Source organism: Medicago sativa, chromosome 5, assembly GCF_051527215.1.
Source record: "Medicago sativa cultivar Bolivia chromosome 5, Bolivia_mono, whole genome shotgun sequence".
In the NCBI taxonomy this organism is placed as follows: domain Eukaryota; kingdom Viridiplantae; phylum Streptophyta; class Magnoliopsida; order Fabales; family Fabaceae; genus Medicago; species Medicago sativa.
The window spans coordinates 55,762,719-55,786,843 of record NC_140753.1 but is presented as its reverse complement, the minus strand read 5'-3'; the positions used below and the strand labels follow the sequence as shown (position 1 = coordinate 55,786,843).

The 24,125-nt window shown below is 33.6% G+C and overlaps 2 protein-coding genes across 2 annotated transcripts; one reads left to right on the top strand and one right to left on the bottom strand.

Annotated features, from left to right (window-relative positions):
• Nucleotides 1-1,561: 1,561 nt before the first annotated feature.
• Nucleotides 1,562-16,636, top strand: LOC146923248 (disease resistance protein RGA2-like). The gene is made up of 12 exons (XM_085711675.1): nucleotides 1,562-1,959; nucleotides 2,658-5,499; nucleotides 5,654-5,721; nucleotides 6,329-6,457; nucleotides 6,577-6,638; nucleotides 7,129-7,146; nucleotides 7,254-7,342; nucleotides 7,432-7,558; nucleotides 8,425-8,842; nucleotides 8,932-9,250; nucleotides 15,750-15,816; nucleotides 16,030-16,636. The coding sequence occupies exons 1-9, from the start codon at nucleotides 1,834-1,836 to the stop codon at nucleotides 8,498-8,500; spliced, it is 3,537 nt and encodes a 1,178-aa protein (XP_085567801.1). The 5' UTR covers nucleotides 1,562-1,833; the 3' UTR covers nucleotides 8,501-8,842; nucleotides 8,932-9,250; nucleotides 15,750-15,816; nucleotides 16,030-16,636.
• Nucleotides 16,637-22,180: 5,544 nt separating this feature from the next.
• Nucleotides 22,181-23,761, bottom strand: LOC146923247 (mitogen-activated protein kinase kinase kinase 17-like). The gene is made up of 2 exons (XM_085715932.1): nucleotides 23,728-23,761; nucleotides 22,181-23,693 (listed from the first exon to the last, which is right to left on the bottom strand). The coding sequence occupies exon 2, from the start codon at nucleotides 23,678-23,680 to the stop codon at nucleotides 22,196-22,198; it is 1,485 nt and encodes a 494-aa protein (XP_085572058.1). The 5' UTR covers nucleotides 23,681-23,693; nucleotides 23,728-23,761; the 3' UTR covers nucleotides 22,181-22,195.
• Between the last annotated feature and the right edge of the window lie 364 nt (nucleotides 23,762-24,125).

Below are 24,125 nucleotides of genomic sequence, written 5' to 3'. Positions count from 1 at the left end.
TGTTCTAAAATTTTATTAAAAAAGGGAAAATTGTATAAAAGGGAGACTAGGCCAAAACCCTAAAAAGTAACAACAAAAAAGGAAACTAAGTGAATCTAAAATTTGGAAGACCATGTTTGTCCTGTAAAAATCATGCCTAAGAAAAATAGGTAAAAAAGCCCACCAGACAACATTTGTAAAACAATTGTGCCACCGGTTCCGAAGCCTCTAATATTCCAATAAAAGACCTTCATTGAGCCGGAGGAGTAATTGCACCCTTAGATCGGGTTTAGTTGGCAACTCGATAGAGTTTTTTTTTTCTGCTTCTTAATTAGGTAGGGTGTAAAATGTTCATTAGAATCCTCCGTCTCCGAAACCAAAATGTGACGAATCAAATTAAAATCATTTTGTAGAATTTGGGCACATACTAGGTTGTTGCACCTGCTGTGTTTCTGAAGTCGTCTCCCTCAAAGAAGAAGTGTTTGTAGACACACCAGGAGATGTCACAACAACTGAATCAACTCTAAATTAAGAGTATTTTTCTCTATGTGATGAACCAATCCCAAATTATCAATATGATTGTGCTCCACAATATCTATAACATTCTCCGGTGGAAAATGGAAGGAGGTGCATCCTCTTGGTTGCGGCGTTGTTGCACCTTCAATCACATTTGCAACCTCAGTCATTTTGAACATGTTCAAGTATCGATTCAGATTCATTGTGTTGAGGTTCCTTTGGCATTCCAAGTATCTGTTCCATGACATTTTCAAGAATTTTACTGCTATAAAATCTAATGACTACTAAGGAATAGCATGAGTATCAAGTTTTTGATGCATCTATCAAAATCTTTAAACCACAACTCAAGGCATATGAAGAGTTAAACTTTTTCTTAAGTGCATATTTTAGCTATGGTATTTCTTAACAATGTTATGTAGACAAACCTATATTGTATTTTTTTAGTTCGTTTTAGTAACTTTTGATTTTCTATTGTTTAGAGAGGAGCTGATAGTCTCTTCAAGTACATTGAAGGAGCTTCTAAAACTGGACAACTTAACGAGGCAGAGCATGTGACATGAAACTAGAATTTTAACGGTTAGATGGTTTTTATTATTTGTGTAAGGTGAGTTGTTTGGGCATTAAAAAAGATTGAGAATAAAGAAAACTAATGAAATAGATTTTTCATTTGAGACTTGAGAGTTTCATGTCTTAATTACAAGGATGATATTAGTGAATGACCTCCTTACACATGAATTGTAATGAAACTTAATATTTAATTAAATAAAATGGTGTTCTTTCTGTTTAAGCAGTACATTTCTGCATATTATATTTAATCGAAAAATTGGTAAAATAGATATATAAGACTGGTTCAAGATGTTCAATACATTAAATTAAAGTGGATGCATAAAACAAATATAAGTAAATGACGTCACACCATAACTAATTACTCCAAAGATCATTATTCTGTCGGCCACGTCTTAATGGTTAAAGTGGTTCAATCAAACTCTTCCTAATAATATACAATAATGGACCACTAGTACTTTTCATTTGTGTTCAAGTGTGAAAACAAAGAGACAAATAATATCAATAATGGACCCGATAATAAATTTGTGATTGAAAATGTGTGTCCTACAAACAGTACCCAATCAATAATAATGGAACCTTGCAAAGTTGCATAAATTTGTGGTTGAAAATACGCCTACGTACGTGAATGTTTGCTCACAATTATTGAACACCTACTTGCATTCTTGCTACTACCATTGCATTTCATTCTCAAAGTTCTCCTGCTTAGTTCAACATTCATTCTAAACCAATTTCTCATCTTCTTATCTTTTCAACTCTCTTTTTTCTCAAAAAATGGCCGATCCCTTTCTTGGAGTTGTGTTTGAGAATTTGATCTCTCTGCTTCAAACTGAATTTTCTACCATTTCTGGAATCAAGTCAAAGGCTGAAAACCTATCAACCACCTTAGTTGACATCAAGGCTGTTCTTGAAGCAGCTGAAGGTTTGGCGCCCTTCAGCTGCTTGATCTGGGCTTTCCCTAAGAGTTACACCCGCCTGGAGAGAAAACTTGTTCTTACGTTCAGCAATACGATCCAACCTTTCTTTAATCTCTTTCAACCTGTTACCAATCTTATGGCGAAGCTTTAAAGAGGTGAATTTTCTGAGTTGACTAGACTTGATCGAGCACTCATCAAGGATATCATCGAGCACATAAACAGCATCTTTGAGGTCTTGTAGCCATACCTTAATAAAGTTATCTTTGACTTGTCTCTTCTCAAAGAGACAATATCAATAATGGACCCCGATAATATTTTTGATTGAAAATGTGTGTCCTACAAACAGTACCCAATCAATAATAATGGAACCTTGCAATAATAATGTACTTTTCATTTTTACTCACAATTATTGAACACCTACTTGCTGATTTCCTACTACCATTGTATTTCATTCTCAAAGGTCTCCAGATTGGTTCAGCACTCATTCTATCTAAACAAATTTCTCATCTTCTTATCATTTGACTTTCAACTCTTTAATTTGTTTTCACAAAAAAAATGGCTGACGCTTTGCTTGGAGTTGTGTTTGAAAATTTGACGTCTCTCCTTCAAAATGAATTTTCTACCATTTTTGGAATCAAGTCAAAGGCTCAAAAGCTATCAGACAACTTAGTTCACATCAAGGCTGTTCTTGAAGATGCTGAGAAGAAGCAAGTCACAGACCTCTCTATTAAGGTATGGTTACAAGACCTTAAAGATGCTGTTTATGTGCTCGATGATATCCTTGATGAATGTTCCATTGAATCTGGAAGACTTAAAGCCTCGTCCTGTTTCAACCTAAAGAACATTGTGTTTCGCCGTGAGATCGGCAACAAGTTGAAAGAGATTACAAGGAAATTGGATGATATTGCTGATCGTAAGAACAAGTTTTCTCTACGGGAGGGTACTATTGTTAAGGAAAGCTCAAATCAAGTAGCTGAATGGCGTCAAACCAGCTCCATTATTGCTGAACCAAAAGTATTTGGACGAGAAGATGATAAAGAAAAGATTGTTGAGTTTCTTCTCACCCAAACGACGGGATCAGACTTCCTTTCCGTCTATCCCATTGTTGGTTTAGGTGGTACTGGAAAAACAACTCTTGTTCAATTGATCTACAATGATGTTAGGGTGAGTGGCAATTTTGATAAAAAAGTTTGGGTTTGTGTTTCTGAGACTTTCTCGGTCAATAGGATTTTGTGTTCTATTATAGAATCTATCACAGAAGAGAAATGTCCTGACTTTGAGTTGGATGTAATGGAAAGAAAGGTGCAAGGATTGTTGCAAGGGAAAATATATTTGCTGATTTTGGATGATGTGTGGAATCAAAATGAACAATTGGAATCTGGGTTAACACAAGATAGATGGAATCGTTTGAAATCTGTTTTGTCGTGTGGATCAAAAGGTTGTTCCATTTTAGTGTCAACTCGTGATAAGGATGTTGCAACAATCATGGGAACATGCCAAGCTCACTCTTTGTCTGGTCTCTCTGATAGTGACTGTTGGTTGTTGTTCAAACAATATGCATTTGGACATTATAGAGAAGAGCGTGCAGATCTTGTGGAAATAGGAAAGGAGATAGTAAAGAAATGTAATGGATTGCCTCTTGCAGCAAAAGCATTGGGAGGTTTAATGGTCTCAATGAATGAAGAAAAGGAATGGCTTGATGTTAAAGACAGTGAGCTTTGGGATTTACCACAAGAAAAATCTATTTTGCCTGCTTTGAGGTTGAGTTACTTTTATTTAACACCAACCCTAAAGCAATGTTTCTCTTTTTGTGCTATATTTCCCAAAGATAGAGAAATCCTGAAGGAAGAATTGATTCAGCTTTGGATGGCTAATGGATTTATTGCAAAGAGGAATTTAGAGGTTGAAGATGTTGGAAACATGGTTTGGAAGGAATTGTACCAAAAATCATTCTTTCAAGACAGCAAGATGGATGAATATTCTGGAGACATTTCTTTCAAGATGCATGATCTTGTCCATGATCTCGCTCAATCAGTGACGGGGAAAGAATGTTTGTATTTGGAGAATGAAAACATGACTAGTTTGACAAAAAACACGCACCACATAAGTTTTAACTCCAATAATTTGTTATCATTCGATGAGGGTGCCTTCAAAAAAGTTGAATCCTTACGAACATTGTTTGACTTGAAGAATTATTTGCCAAAAAAACATGATCACTTCCCATTAAACAACTCTCTTCGCGTTTTAAGCACATCCTCTCTACAGGTCCCAGTATGGAGTTTAATTCATTTAAGGTATTTGGAACTTCGTTCTGTTGATATAAAAAAGTTGTCCGACTCAATTTACAACTTACAAAAACTGGAAATCTTGAAAATAAAACACTGTGGTAATCTTAGTTGTCTTCCGAAACGCTTGGCTTGCTTAACAAATCTTAGACATATAGTCATTGAAGGATGTGAATCTTTGTCTCTCATGTTTCCTAACATTGGAAAATTAACTTGTCTAAGAACATTAAGTGTGTACATTGTTAGTTTAGAGAAAGGGAATAGCTTGACAGAGTTACGTGATCTAAACCTTAGAGGAAAATTGAGTATCGAAGGCTTAAACAATGTTGGCAGTTTATCTGAAGCTCAAGCGGCTAATTTGAAGGGTAAAAAAGACATTCATGAATTATGTTTGTCATGGAAAAGCAACAATGCCCCAACTATTACTAGTGCTGAGCAAGTACTCGAAGAGCTTCAACCTCACTCAAATCTCAAGTGCTTGGAAATAAATTACTATGAAGGATTATCATTACCAAGTTGGATAAATGTTCTTAGTAATTTAATTTATCTTGAACTTTGGGATTGTAACAAAATTGTGCGGCTTCCGTTACTTGGTAAACTACCATCTCTAAAAAAACTGGAATTACGTGGCATGTATAATCTGAAATACTTGGATGATGATGAATCTCAGGATGGTATGGAGGTGAGGGTTTTCCCATCTCTGGAGGTACTCCATTTAGTAAGCATACCAAACATAGAGGGGTTATTGAAAGTGGAAAGAGGGGAGATGTTTCCTTGTCTTTCTAAGTTGACAATCTTCGAATGCCCTAAACTTGGACTGCTGTCATGTCTTCCATCTCTTAAAGACCTCTATGTCAGAGGATGTAACAATGAGTTACTGAGGTCAATCTCTACCTTCCGTGGTCTTACTCAGCTTATTCTAATTGACGGTGAAGGAATAACATCCTTCCCAGAGGGGATGTTCAAAAACCTTACTTCTCTTCAATCTCTGTCTATCGCTGGTTGTAATGAGTTGGAGTCCTTACCAGAGCAAAATTGGGAAGGTCTTCAATCCCTTAGGACTCTAGATATTCAGACATGTGAAGGATTGCGATGCTTGCCGGAGGGTATTCGACACCTCACTTCTCTTGAGCGTCTGACAATTAGGAGATGCCCAACATTAGAGGAACGATGCAAAGAGGGAACAGGGGAGGATTGGGACAAGATAGCTCATATTCCAAAAATAGAGATTAAGTCTTAAGAAGCAGAGACTTATCTGCCTCAATCACCATCGCAAAAATCAATTTTACTGGTAAGATCTCTATTTCCCATTCTTATGCTTGGATTTCAACTGCTCAATTCACTTCATTTTTATTCTCGACGTTGTTGACTTCTTTGGAACCCATTCCCCAGGCAGAGATCCAGAGTACATGAAAGATATTTCACTGTTCAACCTCAGAAGGATAAATGTTCTAATTCAGGTAATTTTCATCATCGTAGTTTTTTTTTTATTTTTTAATTTGATTTTTGATTTTTTTTTTTTTTTTTGTAATTTGCTGATTTTGTGGAGATTGAATTGAATGGTTAGGATTGCCTTTGACACACAAGGGTGGACCCTACAAATGACGGGATTAACGGGAACAGACGTACCTAATGATGAAGACGACGTCTTTTGGGTATCGAGGATTGCGATTTTGACAATCGGGGCTCTGTGCCCATTAGCAAGTCTGATCATCAAGGTTTTCTCCATTTTTATTCTTTAAGAATGATATATTGTTTTGCTTCTTCTTTGCTTAACTTTGATAATAATTTAAAAAATGAAAGTTTTTGAATGTAACTATATGAGTTGGTGTCATATCAGTATCTAAACATCAGACATGTCATCATCAATATGAAGTATTAGTGCTACGTTAATTTGAATATTGTGGGTGCAGAACAAAGATCATGGCCAAGGACGCAATTGCTTCGATGGTTTATCATTTTGTGTGTTTTCTGTCTTTTTTAGTCAGTTTTCGATTTAGTTAAAATTCAGATGGTTTGTTCTAAAATTTGGTTTGGTTAAGTTTATTTGTTTGTGTTTATTTTTAGTTATATTTGCCTATTGAAACAAGATCAATGATACCTGATAGAATTCAATGTTTTCCAAAGGTTTATGTCCCTTTTAGAATAGAAGCAATGGTTCCTGATAGAATTCAATGTTTTCAATGTTTTTCAAAGGTTTATGTTCTCCAACTAAAACATGAGAAGAGCAATGCAAGGACAGAACAGTGGAGGACTGGAACAAGATAGCACATATTCCGAACTTACACTTTTGGTGATGCTTTTATGTTCTATAGGAATCAAGAAGCAAAGATATTGGTGTTTCTGCTTCTGGCTTGTCGCATTTCCGACTAAACTTGTAGGCACCTTAATCTCCCTCCATCTTTCTTTCGTTTGTGTTTCTTACAGTGCAACAATATATACCAATCTCTTGTACCGTTTTTGCAGGATTTGACACTCCTGTTTTTTCACTATGGTCTCCTAGTTATGTTAGTTTCTCTTTGGTCGTTCATAGGTAAGTTTTGATCATTTTATTTCTTTGGTCTTTGGTCTTTGGTGTTTCTGCCTCCATCTTTATTTCTTTTGACTGTGTTTCTTACAGTGCAGTAACATGTTCTGAATATCCCTTTTTTATTTGTGGTATTGAAATCTATACTTGCATGTTTAGTCATTATGAATTTATCATCAAAGATTCTTCAATTTGATGACTGACTGTAATTTCTAGTCAGAACAATTTTTTGAAGCTTCTTTGTCTCTTGTACATCATTATAGCCATATTATTGTCTTAGTTTAATTTCTCTGTGCAGGAACCACTTGTTACATAGTTGTTAAAACGTCTTTTGAGTGAGGGAAGCCAAGATCAACATGTGTGTAATACTCCGGGTAAAATTATCATCGACATCAATAACAATCTAGAGCATTTTGTCAAAACCAATGCATATTATGATTCTCGTGTGTTGGTAAATATTGTTAGAAATGAGGCCCTGTGTTCGGCATTGTTGCTTACCAAAGGGAGCAATGTGATGCTTAGCATGTTACCAACCAAAGACAGAAAATCTGCAGGTGTGTATACAGCTCTTTATTAGGAAGGTGACATTGTATTTCATGACTCTAGTTGAGTCACTCATGTTAGTTCATTTTGTTTGTGTCAGATATGTTGTGGAATGTTGCTGAATCCCAACAATGTTTGTGTCGGACAATGTTAATTGATCAAGTTGTGTCCACTGCTTTTCCTGAAAGCAAGAGGATGCTTCAGCTGAACCACAGAAACTATAAGAGGTGATGATTTTGGATGATATGAATGAGAAATCAACCGTTTTATTTGATAACAAAGTGAATTTTACATCTTTTAACTCTGTATATTTTAGTATATTAGCATTAGTCATATCACTTACAGAGAGCATATCCTGTGAAACTGAACAGGTGACACTTATTTCTCTTCGAACTATGGATATTGTTGAATCTGAGGAATTGAGATCCCTGCCATAAGGTATTTGAAACCTCACTTCACTTGAGTTTTTGAATATTTGTGGTTGCCCAAATTCAAAGGAGTGTAAGGAAATAACAGGAGAAGAATGGGACAAGATAGCACACTTTCCAAAATTTGTTGATATGTAATGGGTTAAATGATTAGATTGAAACTAGAATTTTGACAGTTAGATGGTTTTCAATATTTTGTGCAAGGTGGGTTATTTGTGCATTTAAAAATGATTGATAGAATTAAAAACTAAAGAAATAGATGTTTAATTGATTTTTCATTTGAGACTTGAGAGTTTCATGTCTTAATTATGTGTATGTACAAACGTTGCAGATGCAATACAAGAATGATATTAGAGGTCCACAATACATAGTAATAAAATTGTTTAATGAGAATATTATAGTTATAGTTATTCTCATTTTTATAATTAGGATATTATAGTTATTATCATTTTTATTTAGAGGATATAAAAATTATAATTAAATAATTGACTAATGACAACAATTGTCGCCTCTATGAATTGTATCTTCGAACGTCACTTTGTAGTAACTCATCTGCAGAAAGTAATCTCAAGACAGTTATCTGGAAGAAGATGTATGCTAGTTTTATCTCTTCCCTGCATCTTCTTATCACCATATTACTTTCTAATTTAAATTTCTATATGCAGGAATCACTTGCTTTCTCAGTTTTTGTGTGTAATGTCTACGGGTAAAATTATTGTGAGAATTGGGCGATATCTTTAGAATTGACGCTGAGCTTGTTAATGCAACAAATCAAAATTCTTGGTTCAAGCTATTAGCCAGGTGTGTATACAGCTCTTCATTAGGAAGGTGTCATTGTATTTCATGTTATTTCAATATGTTTGTGTCCAATAGACATATTGTGGAACATATGGAGAAGATCTGTAATGAAAGTTTTTATGATTGCTGAAGTTCCCCATGAGTTGGTTGAGCTTCTACAAAATACAACACAATTATGCTTTTATTTGAAACTTCAACCTGCTATGTTTGGTAAAAGTTCACTCGACTGCATATCTCAAAATATTCAGCTTTTCGTGGATGATCCAAATGTATGATCACGTAAAGGTAACCTTGGCCATTCTTCAGTTCCTATAATATATTAACATATATTGTTTGATTTCGTTTTAAATTTATATATTCATGAAAATATGCAGGTGATGGACTTTCAAGTAAGAAATGTTTATGGAAGAGTTGGCAGTTCAAGTTTAATCAGCGGAAACACCAATAGTCAGAATTGGCGATGTTGTTAAGCATATTTTAGGAGTGAAGTTTGAGATGTAGAAGAGTGAGATGCTTGCCGGAGGGTATTCGACGCCTCATTTCTCTCGAGGTTCTGAATATTCATTGTCCAACAATAAAGGAGCAATGCAAGGAGGAGTGGATTGTAACAAGATATCTCATATTCTGGAATTACGCATTAGTTGATGTTGGTGTTTCAGCTTCTAATTTCAACAGGAATCAAAAAGCAGAGATGTTGGTGTCACGACCCAAAAACAATCATCGTGACCGGCGCACGAACTAGATCATTCTAGCCCGGCAAGCCTATTAATCAAACTTGACAACTATAATACATAAAAATTTCAATTTAAATTTCATTTCAACATAAATATCCACTGAAATTTCGACAGAGTTTCGTCTATATTTTTAACATTTTCCAAGATGTAAATCCTGTTAAAAAAAACCTGTTATCAGCCAGAATCTCCAAATAACATCTTTATTTTTTAAACTACTTGTACAACTCAAAATAAACATCCTGGATATTATATTAAATCATGCCCCTTTCTAACTAGTCTAAATCCACAATTTAGCTCATTTCGCAAAAATCATGACAAAACCCGTAAGCCTTTTTCCAGCAGAATTATCCAACTTCAAACGCACTTTTCAAGTTCATTACTAATCGGAATCACATGAAATTTAGGTCCAAACTGTAGGGAATTGAATGAGGAATCCAAAAATCTAATTATTACTTTATTCCAGGTTACATAACAAGATATATCACGAATATACTACGAATATGTCATACGAAGCTTTTACCCAATTTTCATAAGGTTCAAGTACGACCACTTTTAACAATAATACTCCATTTTGATCACCAACTCATCTCACTTACATTAGCAATAAACCATCAACAATGATCATCAAACAAAATTCTCTAATTATCTCCTTTCATGAACCAAGCTACTCTAAAATGAAATTATCATAGAAATCATATCTTTCACACACAATTCACATACCCATAAAGCTTAATCATAAACATAATCACCATAATCATAATAATCATAAACATATATCCAATATATCATATTCTAAAATAGCTTATACTTTGACATACTTATCTGAGTGTGTCTCTGATTCTTTACGATAGCAACTAGCTCGGCTAACTAAGTCGTAGATCCATAACTAAAATTCCTCATTTCCAATGATTGGCCAAGTGCTCATAAGATATTGCTTCGTAGCTAATTCATTCTAAACATAATTTTCATGTTAATATGCGTATGCTATGTTAGTATTCAAGTTGGAGGGTCCTTAGAATTTTTTCCTTGGTTTCATAATTTTAATTTTTGTTCTCTTTCAATAATATTAGAATAATTCTTGACTTAAAATTTCATATCATTAATTATACATTTCATTCGTTACTATGAGCCGTACCTCATAGGCTACATTATCTCTTCGTTGTAGCAAACGGAATTTTCATATTCGTACGCCATAGGCTACATTATCTCTTCGTTGTAGCAAACGGAATTTTCATATTCGTTACTATGACCCGTACGTCATAGGCTACATTATCTCTTCGTTGTAGCAAACGGAATATACCACATTATCTCTTCGTTGTGGCGAACGGTAATATACCACATTATCTCTTCGTTGTGGCGAACGGAATATACCACATTATCTCTTCGTTGTGGCGAACGGAATTTCATAAAATATCTATGAGCTTGTTACTCATAGGCTGCATTATCTCTTCGTTGCAGCAAACGGATTTTTTTCTCTCAATATTCTCATTTCTTTCTTTCTTTCTTTCTTTCTTTTTCTATAAGCATGTTACTCATTTCAATTTTTCTCCTCATTTCCATTTTCTGTGATTTTCTATGATTCACTGTGAGCATATTACTCATAGGTTGCATTTCAAATTTTCTTTCAAATCATTTCTATAATTTTTTATACATCAATTATCTTGATAGACTTTCCCTCCAACATTTATACTAGCATAAACATACTTATTAACATAAAAGAGATTTTAGGATACACTAATAAGGATACCTAATTCAGAAATAATCATTCTACTATCTCACATTTATTTTGTTCCAAATGTACCATTCATATGGCATAATAGTCATGCTATAATTATGCCAACTTATTCTAATACTTCATAGATATTCCATCAATCACCATCTTAATCCAATTCCAAACAAGTTCTTAAATTTTCTATACACATATCGTATAACTTTATATGTTCTTTTTATTACTAATCATCCATATACTTCTTTAAATCCACGAACTAATCCTCAATACACAAGTAACGATAACATTACTAATAAACTCTAATAAATCATCTAATCTACCCACTAATACTCACATAGGACATTATACCCATTTCGGCTACAAATTCGATAGCATGAGTATTAAAATTCTTAACCAAGCTAAAGCCCTTTATTTCCATAAAAGCTTCATTTACACTATCAAAGAATTTTGTGTCAAAGCTATAAAATCTAACAAAGTTACTTTCCAGAGTTCTAGCCGAAATTGTGCAGACATACACTAAAACTTATTAAATTATCCCTCCTCCAATTTCAACACCACCATAAACATATTTAACATCATAAGAGCTATTTTTAGAGTATACTAGCAAGGGGAATTAACCTAATGTTATAACATCACTAATTATGTCCTAATGTATAAAAATCATATATTGTCATTCTAAAGGTATAATTAAACTACCCAAAAGGAAGTTTTTACTAACTAAAGGAACTCACAATCTTGTGGAGGTTCCTCTTGAACACTTTGTGGCAAAACTTCCAACTCCAAGCCACTAGTTATGTGCCTTCTCCTTCCAATAGCTCCTATAACATCAAACATGTTAAAAACAACAATCCCATAACATTTAAAACACTCTAAAAACATGAATTGGAACATTTACTCCAAGAGCAATTTTTCCCAAAATATATAATGAGGGGCGGTTTCACCAAAGATAAAGGAAGGGAGTAGTTTTGAAATGTGATACTTGCTTAACACTCTACTAGAAACCCATTAAAGCATGACCCATGATGATTTGAGTGACAAAAATTGAGAGGGTTATGGTGTGATGTTGGAGGCCGATTTTTTGTGTAGAGAGAAGGAGAGAAATTTTGATTCTAGTGAGAGGAAGTGTGTGGAAGAATAGAGAAAAATGTGGATTTTGCCACTTAAAAAAATCTTGAGTGGCAAGATTACCATTTTGCCCTTTGTCTTAAAAAAAACTTATGGAGGGATATTACATTCTACCCCCCTTAAGAAAATTTCGTCCTCGAAATTTTAAGGATTTACTTGCTAATAAGCACAAATAATTTCTCCAACTTTCAACTTTAGATTCCAACATACGTTTGTTACGAACTGATTCTTTCTGACTGACTAATTTAAACTGCATAGGTACCAGCCACCACGCTTCCGCTGCGCCACTCTGATTTATTTCTTCACACCTTACATCATACTCCTTATACTGCATCTTCTGTTAAGGTTTCATTCATCTTTCAGACATTTGTTCTAACTGTCATATACTAGTCTGAGTTGATCAGGCTCAACCAGACATGACATTTGAAATAAATATTTGGAACCCAATAGTCACACTACATATTATTGAATTCCATTGACCCTAGGCACAATCTGAATCGACCTGCTCTGATACCAACTTTGTCACGACCCAAAAACAATCATCGTGACCGGCGCACGAACTAGATCATTCTAGCCCGGCAAGCCTATTAATCAAACTTGACAACTATAATACATAAAAATTTCAATTTAAATTTCATTTCAACATAAATATCCACTGAAATTTCGACAGAGTTTCGTCTATATTTTTAACATTTTCCAAGATGTAAATCCTGTTAAAAAAAACCTGTTATCAGCCAGAATCTCCAAATAACATCTTTATTTTTTAAACTACTTGTACAACTCAAAATAAACATCCTGGATATTATATTAAATCATGCCCCTTTCTAACTAGTCTAAATCCACAATTTAGCTCATTTCGCAAAAATCATGACAAAACCCGTAAGCCTTTTTCCAGCAGAATTATCCAACTTCAAACGCACTTTTCAAGTTCATTACTAATCGGAATCACATGAAATTTAGGTCCAAACTGTAGGGAATTGAATGAGGAATCCAAAAATCTAATTATTACTTTATTCCAGGTTACATAACAAGATATATCACGAATATACTACGAATATGTCATACGAAGCTTTTACCCAATTTTCATAAGGTTCAAGTACGACCACTTTTAACAATAATACTCCATTTTGATCACCAACTCATCTCACTTACATTAGCAATAAACCATCAACAATGATCATCAAACAAAATTCTCTAATTATCTCCTTTCATGAACCAAGCTACTCTAAAATGGAATTATCATAGAAATCATATCTTTCACACACAATTCACATACCCATAAAGCTTAATCATAAACATAATCACCATAATCATAATAATCATAAACATATATCCAATATATCATATTCTAAAATAGCTTATACTTTGACATACTTATCTGAGTGTGTCTCTGATTCTTTACGATAGCAACTAGCTCGGCTAACTAAGTCGTAGATCCATAACTAAAATTCCTCATTTCCAATGATTGGCCAAGTGCTCATAAGATATTGCTTCGTAGCTAATTCATTCTAAACATAATTTTCATGTTAATATGCGTATGCTATGTTAGTATTCAAGTTGGAGGGTCCTTAGAATTTTTTCCTTGGTTTCATAATTTTAATTTTTGTTCTCTTTCAATAATATTAGAATAATTCTTGACTTAAAATTTCATATCATTAATTATACATTTCATTCGTTACTATGAGCCGTACCTCATAGGCTACATTATCTCTTCGTTGTAGCAAACGGAATTTTCATATTCGTACGCCATAGGCTACATTATCTCTTCGTTGTAGCAAACGGAATTTTCATATTCGTTACTATGACCCGTACGTCATAGGCTACATTATCTCTTCGTTGTAGCAAACGGAATATACCACATTATCTCTTCGTTGTGGCGAACGGTAATATACCACATTATCTCTTCGTTGTGGCGAACGGAATATACCACATTATCTCTTCGTTGTGGCGAACGGAATTTCATAAAATATCTATGAGCTTGTTACTAATAGGCTGCATTATCTCTTCGTTGCAGCAAACGGATTTTTTTCTCTCAATATTCTCATTTCTTTCTTTCTTTCTTTCTTTCTTTCTTTTTCTATAAGCATGTTACTCATTTCAATTTTTCTCCTCATTTCCATTTTCTGTGATTTTCTATGATTCACTGTGAGCATATTACTCATAGGTTGCATTTCAAATTTTCTTTCAAATCATTTCTATAATTTTTTATACATCAATTATCTTGATAGACTTTCCCTCCAACATTTATACTAGCATAAACATACTTATTAACATAAAAGAGATTTTAGGATACACTAATAAGGATACCTAATTCAGAAATAATCATTCTACTATCTCACATTTATTTTGTTCCAAATGTACCATTCATATGGCATAATAGTCATGCTATAATTATGCCAACTTATTCTAATACTTCATAGATATTCCATCAATCACCATCTTAATCCAATTCCAAACAAGTTCTTAAATTTTCTATACACATATCGTATAACTTTATATGTTCTTTTTATTACTAATCATCCATATACTTCTTTAAATCCACGAACTAATCCTCAATACACAAGTAACGATAACATTACTAATAAACTCTAATAAATCATCTAATCTACCCACTAATACTCACATAGGACATTATACCCATTTCGGCTACAAATTCGATAGCATGAGTATTAAAATTCTTAACCAAGCTAAAGCCCTTTATTTCCATAAAAGCTTCATTTACACTATCAAAGAATTTTGTGTCAAAGCTATAAAATCTAACAAAGTTACTTTCCAGAGTTCTAGCCGAAATTGTGCAGACATACACTAAAACTTATTAAATTATCCCTCCTCCAATTTCAACACCACCATAAACATATTTAACATCATAAGAGCTATTTTTAGAGTATACTAGCAAGGGGAATTAACCTAATGTTATAACATCACTAATTATGTCCTAATGTATAAAAATCATATATTGTCATTCTAAAGGTATAATTAAACTACCCAAAAGGAAGTTTTTACTAACTAAAGGAACTCACAATCTTGTGGAGGTTCCTCTTGAACACTTTGTGGCAAAACTTCCAACTCCAAGCCACTAGTTATGTGCCTTCTCCTTCCAATAGCTCCTATAACATCAAACATGTTAAAAACAACAATCCCATAACATTTAAAACACTCTAAAAACATGAATTGGAACATTTACTCCAAGAGCAATTTTTCCCAAAATATATAATGAGGGGCGGTTTCACCAAAGATAAAGGAAGGGAGTAGTTTTGAAATGTGATACTTGCTTAACACTCTACTAGAAACCCATTAAAGCATGACCCATGATGATTTGAGTGACAAAAATTGAGAGGGTTATGGTGTGATGTTGGAGGCCGATTTTTTGTGTAGAGAGAAGGAGAGAAATTTTGATTCTAGTGAGAGGAAGTGTGTGGAAGAATAGAGAAAAATGTGGATTTTGCCACTTAAAAAAATCTTGAGTGGCAAGATTACCATTTTGCCCTTTGTCTTAAAAAAAACTTATGGAGGGATATTACAGTTGGTGTTTCTGCCTCCATCTTTATTTCTTTTGACTGTGTTTCTTACAGTGTATAACAATCTCTTGGTACTCTCTTTGCAGGATATGCCTCTCATTTCTCTGGACTATGGTTTCCTTGTTATGCGAGTTTCTCTTTTGTCTTGAATAGGTAAGTTTGGATTATTTGATTTTCTTACTTATCAGTGCAGTAACATGTCCTGAAAACTATAATTGCATGTTTAGTCATTATGAATTTATCATCAAATGTTCTTCAATTTGATGACTGACTGTAATTTCTAGTCGGAACAATTTTTTGAAGCTTCTTTGTCTCTTGTACATCATTATTGCCATATTTTTGTCTTAGTTTAATTTCTATGTGCAGGAACCACTTGTTACATAGTTGTTAAAACATCTTTTGAGTGAGGTTATGGTCCTTCATTATGAAATAGTCCCTTCATGTATGAAACATACAGGCAAGGGACTGAATATATTTTGGCCTGTAAAATCAATCTCCAAAGAAGGCTGTGAACAAGCTATTAGTCCATCAAATGAGAAAGGAAGTATAAATTGATATGGTTGGCATGAAAGGAGAGGATGTTGACAATGGTGATCCAACACATGAGCCAAAGTTACTTCCAACTAACAACAGATATTGAAAGAGTTATATATAGCTTCTCCTAAGCCTCAGGAGGTTGTCCTTGATTTTACAATATCTACTAGTAGTAATGTTGCTGACAAGACATAAGGGATTCTTTGTATTAATCTCTTTCCAATCCCTCTAGAGTAGTTTTTTTGTTGGTGAGCTTATAATCAGACATTTTGTGCCTTGGGGGCTCTAGATTGGGCAGGATTCAGGATATAGTTTTTAGATTGCTCATAAAATGTTCTTGTTTTGGATTTAATATATGATACCCTAGTCTTGCTTAATTTTTTACTTAAGCAGCAGAAGATTTCTTATTTAATTTGCATATCTTTTTGTCACTTCCTAATATGAATACGTCTAGTTTTACTTTTTCTATGTTACCATGCCAACCTCTCTAATTCACTGTTCTTAGGACAGAAGCTGTAAGTTGGACCAAACCCAAAGGGATATATACTAACATAGGCCACAGGGACTGTTACTTATCTGGAGCCAATATTTGTTGGTGCATTCTCCCTCTCTCTTTTTTTTTCTTTCTCACCTTACAACCCAACAAACAAAGCCAACCTTCTTTTGAACTAAAAAGTGAAAGCACAATTGCAGATGGTATTTCTCATACCATGATATCTAAACTGATTGAGTTTTTTCATAATGTGCCTGTTGAGTATTGCTGAATTTTCGTGCACATTATAAATTATTTTTTTATTGAAGTAAAAAAGCAGTATTTTTGTGTGTATATTCTGCTATTTTACTTATATTTTTCCCATCAATTATCTGGTAAAAATTCCAGATTGCAAGCCAAATTTGAGATTCCACAATAACGGTGAAGACGTGACGTGCTTTCCTGACGGTTTGTTAAGAAACTTGACTTGTCTTCAAAGTTTGAAAATCTCTAATTTCCCAAAATTGAAGAGACTACCAAATGAACCCTTCAACATAGCATTGGAGTGTCTGAGTATCTCTTCTTGTGGTGAGCTTGAGTCTATACCAGAACAAACATGGGAAGGTCTTCGATCTCTTCGAACTATTGATATTGGTTATTGTGGAGGGTTGAGGTCCTTTCCTGAATCTATTCGACACCTCACTTCACTTGAGTTTTTGAAAATTCGAGGTTGCCCAACATTTAAGGAGCGATGCAAGAAAGGAACCGGTGAGGACTGGGACAAGATAGCGCACATTCCAAAATTGCATGTTGATCGAATGCAAAAGCACTCACATTTGAAGAGCATTGATTCAATTTGTTTATTCTTTATATGCTTCCACCACCGGCGGTATTCCCTTCTTATATGGTAGGCTCTCTCTTCCACCATAACCCTTCTTCGGATGTTGTTTCTTATTGTATAGTAACAATCTTCTGTACTGTGTTTGCAGGATATGACACTCTTGTCTCTTCACTATGGTACATATGAATTTATAGCCTCATAATGCCTTGTTAGCATATAAATTTTCTGTCTCTTTCAATGACTTTTTCCCAATAAGCAATAATTCAGTTAGCAAAGGTAATTGTGAATTCTTTCAAGAACAAGGTGGTACAAACAAGCAAGGGAATTGTGGAAGAGAAAATGAAGATGAGTTTGTTAAGTGCATTTTCACCTTTTAAACTGTTTTGGGAATTTTTTTATTTATTTTTTCAATACAATGTTCCTGTTTTGAGGTTTAATATGATACTCTTGCTGATTAACATTTCTGCTTTAGCAGCATAATCTTTCTTATTTTATCCTAATAAATTAACATATCTACAATAATAGATTATTTACTTGCTTTTCTAATAAATTTGATTGTAAGTCTGAATTGCTTATGTAGTTTGTGTCATATATCACAACAAACTCTCAGGCCTTGTCAAATATATTGTATTTGCATTTCTTTTTGTCACTTTTTAATATGAATTGATACCATTCATATTAAAGACCTCGTCATCAAAAAAAAAAAAAAATCATATTAAAGACCTCGCTAAAGACCTCGTTGCAGTTGAATGTAACTATGAGTTACTGAAGTCAATCTGTAGTTTCAATGGTCATGACACTCTTTATCTTTGTGTAGGTAAAGAAATGAAATTTTTCCCATAGAGGATTTCGAGAACTGTTAAACCAAGCTTTAGAGTGCCTGCATATCTTATACTGTGATGAGCCTGAATCTTTCCCGAAGAAAATGTGGAAAGGTCTATAATTCGGACAATGGAAATCCTTGCGAGAAGGTATTCCACACCTCACTTCACTTGAGGTTCTGACTATTTATGTTGTCCGGAGCATTAGATGAGCAATGCAAGGAGGGAACAGGCGTGGACTGGAACAAAGATAGCACACATTCCAAAATTAGACATTCGTTAGAATTAAAATGAAGAAACAGACACACTTGAAGAGCTTTGATTCAGCTTGTTTATGTTTCTTATTGTGCAGTAACAACCTTTTGCACTCTTGTCACTTCATTATGATCATGCAGTGCATGTTAGTTTCTGTAATGTTTTTCAATGATAAGTTCAAATCATCGTGTTTTCTTTTATTTCACACTCTTGCTACTTATTAGTTCGGTACATGAATATGTTCTTAATATCCATTTTTATTTGGGTTAAATTTATAATTTTCATCATAAGACCATCAATTAACACTAAGAATTAAGATTTGACAAGAAAATAAAGTGAATAGAATTCTGCTGTGATCTCTTAAAAACTCTGAAACACAGCCTAAGATTGAAATGCTGATTACTTCGACAACTAAAGCTCAATATGTAAAACATTCCTACTTCCAACTTGGTATCAGAACCTACTAACAGCTCGTATCAATCCTAACATAGATGCATATAAGGTATGAAAGTCAGAAATCGACTTTACAACTGGATCGCCAAAGAGACTATTCGAGTTGGACTTGAAAGGAAGAGTTGAAAATAAGAGTAGCATATTGAATAATCCGATTATTCAAACCTTGAACACATTCAAGTTCTCAACATTTCCTTCTTTTCATTATTAAATGGAAAAACATAATTAACTAACGGGTATATATAAAGCTTTGAAGAATATTAAGCAAACAATCGGGCTTTAATTGGTATCCAGGAAACAAGTCAGCCTCAAGCGAGAAAGATGTGAGGCTTACATGACTGTCTGGATTGGCAAAAGGAAAAACTAATTTAATCAAATATATATCATGGAAGTATTTCCCCTAAAAATGTCATGCTTTTAAAATTGTTACTAACTTAAATGTTTGAATGTGTTTGGCATGAACAACTAGGTGTTTAGATAAATTTAGACAAGGGGCAAAATCAAATCATATATGCTATTTTAACCACTGTAAAAATGATGAGTTCAACTTTCTCCTTAGTTTTACTACACTCTAGAATGTACTTCAACTTAGTTTTAATTCAATTAAAATAGTGAATAACATTGATGTTTACTAAGAAAACTATTAGTTGATCAAGCTAGTGTTAAAGGTGATTATATAATTGCAGTGTCTTTCTTAGGCTTAGGCCCTCTTTTATTTAAAAAATAAAAATAAAAATCGTGTAATTTCGGTATAGTTTCTTTTTTGGGTTTAGGCCCTCTCTTATTTTAAAATCAAAAATTCATTGAAGTTCAATATATATTTGTTGTAGAAGTATGTTTCCCGAATCAAACAAAACATTTTCCGTTATTTGATGGTAAGAAAACTATTTTTTAGAAAGAGAAAAATAATGAATTTGTGATCTTAATAAAAATAGAGGTACAAAATTTCCTCCAATATCATCAGACAAAATAATTATTTCAAAATAGATAGATAAGGTTTAATATAACAATAACTATAACATTTTTATAACAGTTACTTTAGGAAAGTGTTAATGTGCCACACATTAGGTCATTGTAGTTTATATTTTTATGTTATATCTATGTGTATCTTTTTATTACTATAGGGATAAGCTTGCCATCCAATCTCAAGTGATGGGCATGCAAGTAGCACTGACATTTATTAATAGAGTAATGATATTTTGACAACCACTTTTTGACAAAATATCATTTCTCTTATTAATAATGCATGTTAAAAATATCTCTAGAATTGTAAAGAAACTATATGGTCCACATGACACACCTCAATCCAATTATATACAGCATACAATTTCATATCATCCAAACATTTTTTCCTTTTTCTTTTCCATCAAACCCCAATTGACTCCTCCAAATCCATTTGCCATATGCAATTGTTGGCTCAACGCCAAAAAGCATTACTGCGGTTGCAACATGAGGTATGCTTCTTGTGACCATATGTTTTGTAGTTGTCCAATTGAAAATCCAACAAAGAAAACACCAAATTATAAGTTACATGTGCCTTTTTCCACTTCTGTTGTGTGCCATATAAAATCCATAAAGTTGTTCAATAGACTCCTTAATTTCGCTCTTGATCGAGTCGTAACTTCTGATCAATTGTTTTTGTATGTAAAAGATGATCGGATCGTAACTCTCGATCAACTTTTTTCAATAAAATAAGTAATTTTTATGTGTCTATTGATCAACAATCCAAAACCGTTATTAAACATAGGGGCCCACTTTGTTTCGCCCACTCCTTAAAATAGATACCACAAGAAGTGAAATCTTGTTAGATATGTGGGGCTTAATTGTCTTTTGATACATCTTGTTGTCATTGGCTTGCTTTAGGATTTATGCTATAAGACATGAACTCAACAAATATTGTTTTTGATTCCTAAGTGTGATAACCGGAAGTCTATGAGGGGTCCGAGGCCTATCTCCCCATGTAATGTTGTCCATAAAATAATGGCTAAATTAAGTTCTTGCAAGTCAATGTGGGTAAATCTGTATCTGGAAGTGGGTCTAATTTTTGTTCTAATAGATCCATATTGGATAACACCTCAAAAATTGAATTAGAGAAATATAGAGGTCATGAGTTCAACTCTATCACTAACAAACTAACATGTGAGACACTTACCACTTAGACAAATCTTATGTGGTTGCATCAAGACATATCATTACCTTCGTCATTCTACAATATTTATCGTATTTGACTATTTCATACATATTAAAAAACAATTATAAATGAAAAAAAAATGGTGATTTTACTCAATTATCTATGACTAATGTGTGTGTCAATTATCATAAATGAAAAGTAAAGAATAATAACTTAATTTTTTTTTTCTTTTTGAGACAATTATAACTTAAAAGTTTTTTTTTTGAAAGACTTTATAACTTAAAAGTTGTGCACATAACAATAATAATTAGATGATATAATTAGAAAATAAGCAATTAAAGTTACATTAGATTCATTACACATAGAGTTTGACACACAATTAATTCTTTAAGAGTGGAAAATGCCTTCTCATGATTTCTTCAAAGTTTGACACAAAATTAATTATTGGATTGGAAAATATCGTGTTTTGGCTTGAAAGGTTGACGTGTATGATACTACATCATGTTTTTGAGTTTTAAGTGACAATGTTAACAACAACAAAAAAAGTTTTGAGGATTTTAAAATAGTGAGTAGAAATTTATAACACATATTTAAAATTTCAAAGCATTATGGATTTAAAATGCAATTTTAAATATTTTAGTTTCATATGACCTCATAAGTAGCATTTCTCTCCATGTATGATGTTATAGTAGTCCTCCATAAATTAGAATATTCTTATCCTTCTTTTTGTTGGAGATTTTAAAAGACTATTTTTGCATTAAAATTTTTGTAAGTTTTATGGAATATATAAAATTTCATAGAATTTTAGCATACATTTAAAGTTATAAATGTCAATGCAAGCAAATAATAAACAAGACCCTTGATGTAAGGTGGTGAAAAGATTCAAGAAACCATAACGTAAACTTCATGATGTATTTTGTTCGGCTCTTTCTTGCATTCCTTGTGTTAGAAGAATAAACTTTTTTCTTTGTATAATATATCTCACTTTTTTTTGTTAAAAAAATGTTGATATTGAACGAACTCTTCTAACATTCTAATATTTGAAAAAAAAAGATGGTTCTAATAAAATCATTTCTACTAAACTTTAAAATAAACACACCCTTAATCATGTTTAACATGAATCTCAATTTGAAACACCAATTCAAGAATATTTTCAACCAAAGGAAATAATAACAATTATTATATATTGAGAACAATTTACATGATTTGATTAATTTACAATTATCACAACAAGTGCAAATGCTGAATATTCCACTAATATTCCTATTAAAATTTCCCCAACCGTTTCTATACCGACATCTCCAACCACACCAACTTCCACTTCCACCTATAACGTTGTTCTTACGGTTGCGGTTGTATTTCCACATTTCCCATTTTACCCTTTCATCAGAACTAGTCCCTACTTCCATATCCTCTTCTACCCTCATTAGATTCTCATTTTCCCATATTACCCCTGCTTCAGCTTCTTCACCCTCACACTCACACTCTTCTTTATGTTCAGACGAAATTGCCCTTACTTCAATCCAATCTTCCGTTTCCCAATTTACCCTCACTCCCGTTGCTAATTCACTAATCCTATCCTTAACTGAATTTTCATTTTCATTAGTATTCAACTTTACTTCATTTTCTTCTTCAAATTCAAATTCAAATTCAAACTCGTTTTCTTCACAATCCAAAACGCAACGTGGCGAAGATTCAACAACGCGATCACACGGTAACAAAAATGGATGCTGAAGCAGCTGATCACACCTCCATCTCCGATTCCGATCACGCCTCAAACATTTCTCCAGAAAATCTCTCCCAAGCTCCGATAAACCGCTCGGAAGCTCCGGTAACTCATCGGAAAATCCAATTCGACTCAACGTCTCGAATCCTTCATCCTCCCACGGTGATTTTCCGGTGAAAATCTCAATCACAGTACATCCTAATGACCAGACATCAGACTCCGGTCCTTGATACTCCCGACGAATCACCTCCGGCGCCATCCACATCGGACTTCCACGTGGTACTTCACATTCACCACCGGAAAATTCCATCGCTGAACCAAAATCAGCTAGCTTAGCGACGGAACCACCGATGAGAACGTTTCTTCCTTTAACATCGCAATGAACAACGCCACGCGCGTGAACATCACGTAACGCGTTAACTAAACACCAGGCGAAGTTTCTAACTAACTTTTCATCCACGTCAGCACGGTTGATTTCAGCGACGGTGCCACCTGGCATGTACTCCAAGTGTAGATTCTTAAACGACGACGTTTTATTTCCTTCGCACGTGACATCTTCGCCGAGAAAACCAATCACGTGAGGCGAAGAAGAACAAGAAGAAGAAGAAGATAACCGTTTCAAAATCTTAATCTCATTCTCCAACGCTTCTAATTGACTTGGAAGACATGTTTTAGTATCAACTGATTTCACCGCGAAAACTTTAGAATCGCTTTTTGAATAAGCTAAATTCACAACACCAAACGCTCCTTTACCAATACACTTGCCTCTCACCCATGAAGCCATTGCTCTGTTTTTTCAGTAACTAAAATGTGTTTTTTTGTGTAATGTAATGTGTTTTTTTTTTTTTTTGAAGGAGTGTTGTTTGGTTTTTGTATGAGGGAATGAGGTGTATATATATAGACACATGTAGTGCGTGTTTGTTCTTCTAACATTCGGTGTTACGTGTTTTTGGAAAATTATTTTATTTTATTTTATTTTTTAAAAAATGTATTTTTGTTACAGCGTGGAAATTATGGAAGTGGATAATTAAGAAAAGCGGTGGTGTGACGTTGAGGGAGAGATATTAGAGGACGGTAATGTTTTTTGACATTAAATAGAGAATTCTTGGAACAGAGGACTTGGTGATACTGTTTCTTTCTTAAGGGATTGGACTTACTTTTAATCCTTATCCAAGATTAAGATCCCAGTTTTTATTTTTCATTTTCATGTCACTAGTAGACAATACTTG

Coding starts and splice junctions, on each gene's coding strand:
- LOC146923248 (XM_085711675.1), top strand. CDS start 1,834: ATGGCCGATCCCTTTCTTGGAGTTGTGTTTGAGAATTTGATCTCTCTG. Junction 7,343..7,431: donor CAAAGACAGAAAATCTGCAG/GTGTGTATACAG, acceptor TGTTTGTGTCAG/ATATGTTGTGGAATGTTGCT. Junction 7,559..8,424: donor AACCACAGAAACTATAAGAG/GTGATGATTTTG, acceptor TTCTATATGCAG/GAATCACTTGCTTTCTCAGT.
- LOC146923247 (XM_085715932.1), bottom strand. CDS start 23,680: ATGGCTTCATGGGTGAGAGGCAAGTGTATTGGTAAAGGAGCGTTTGGT.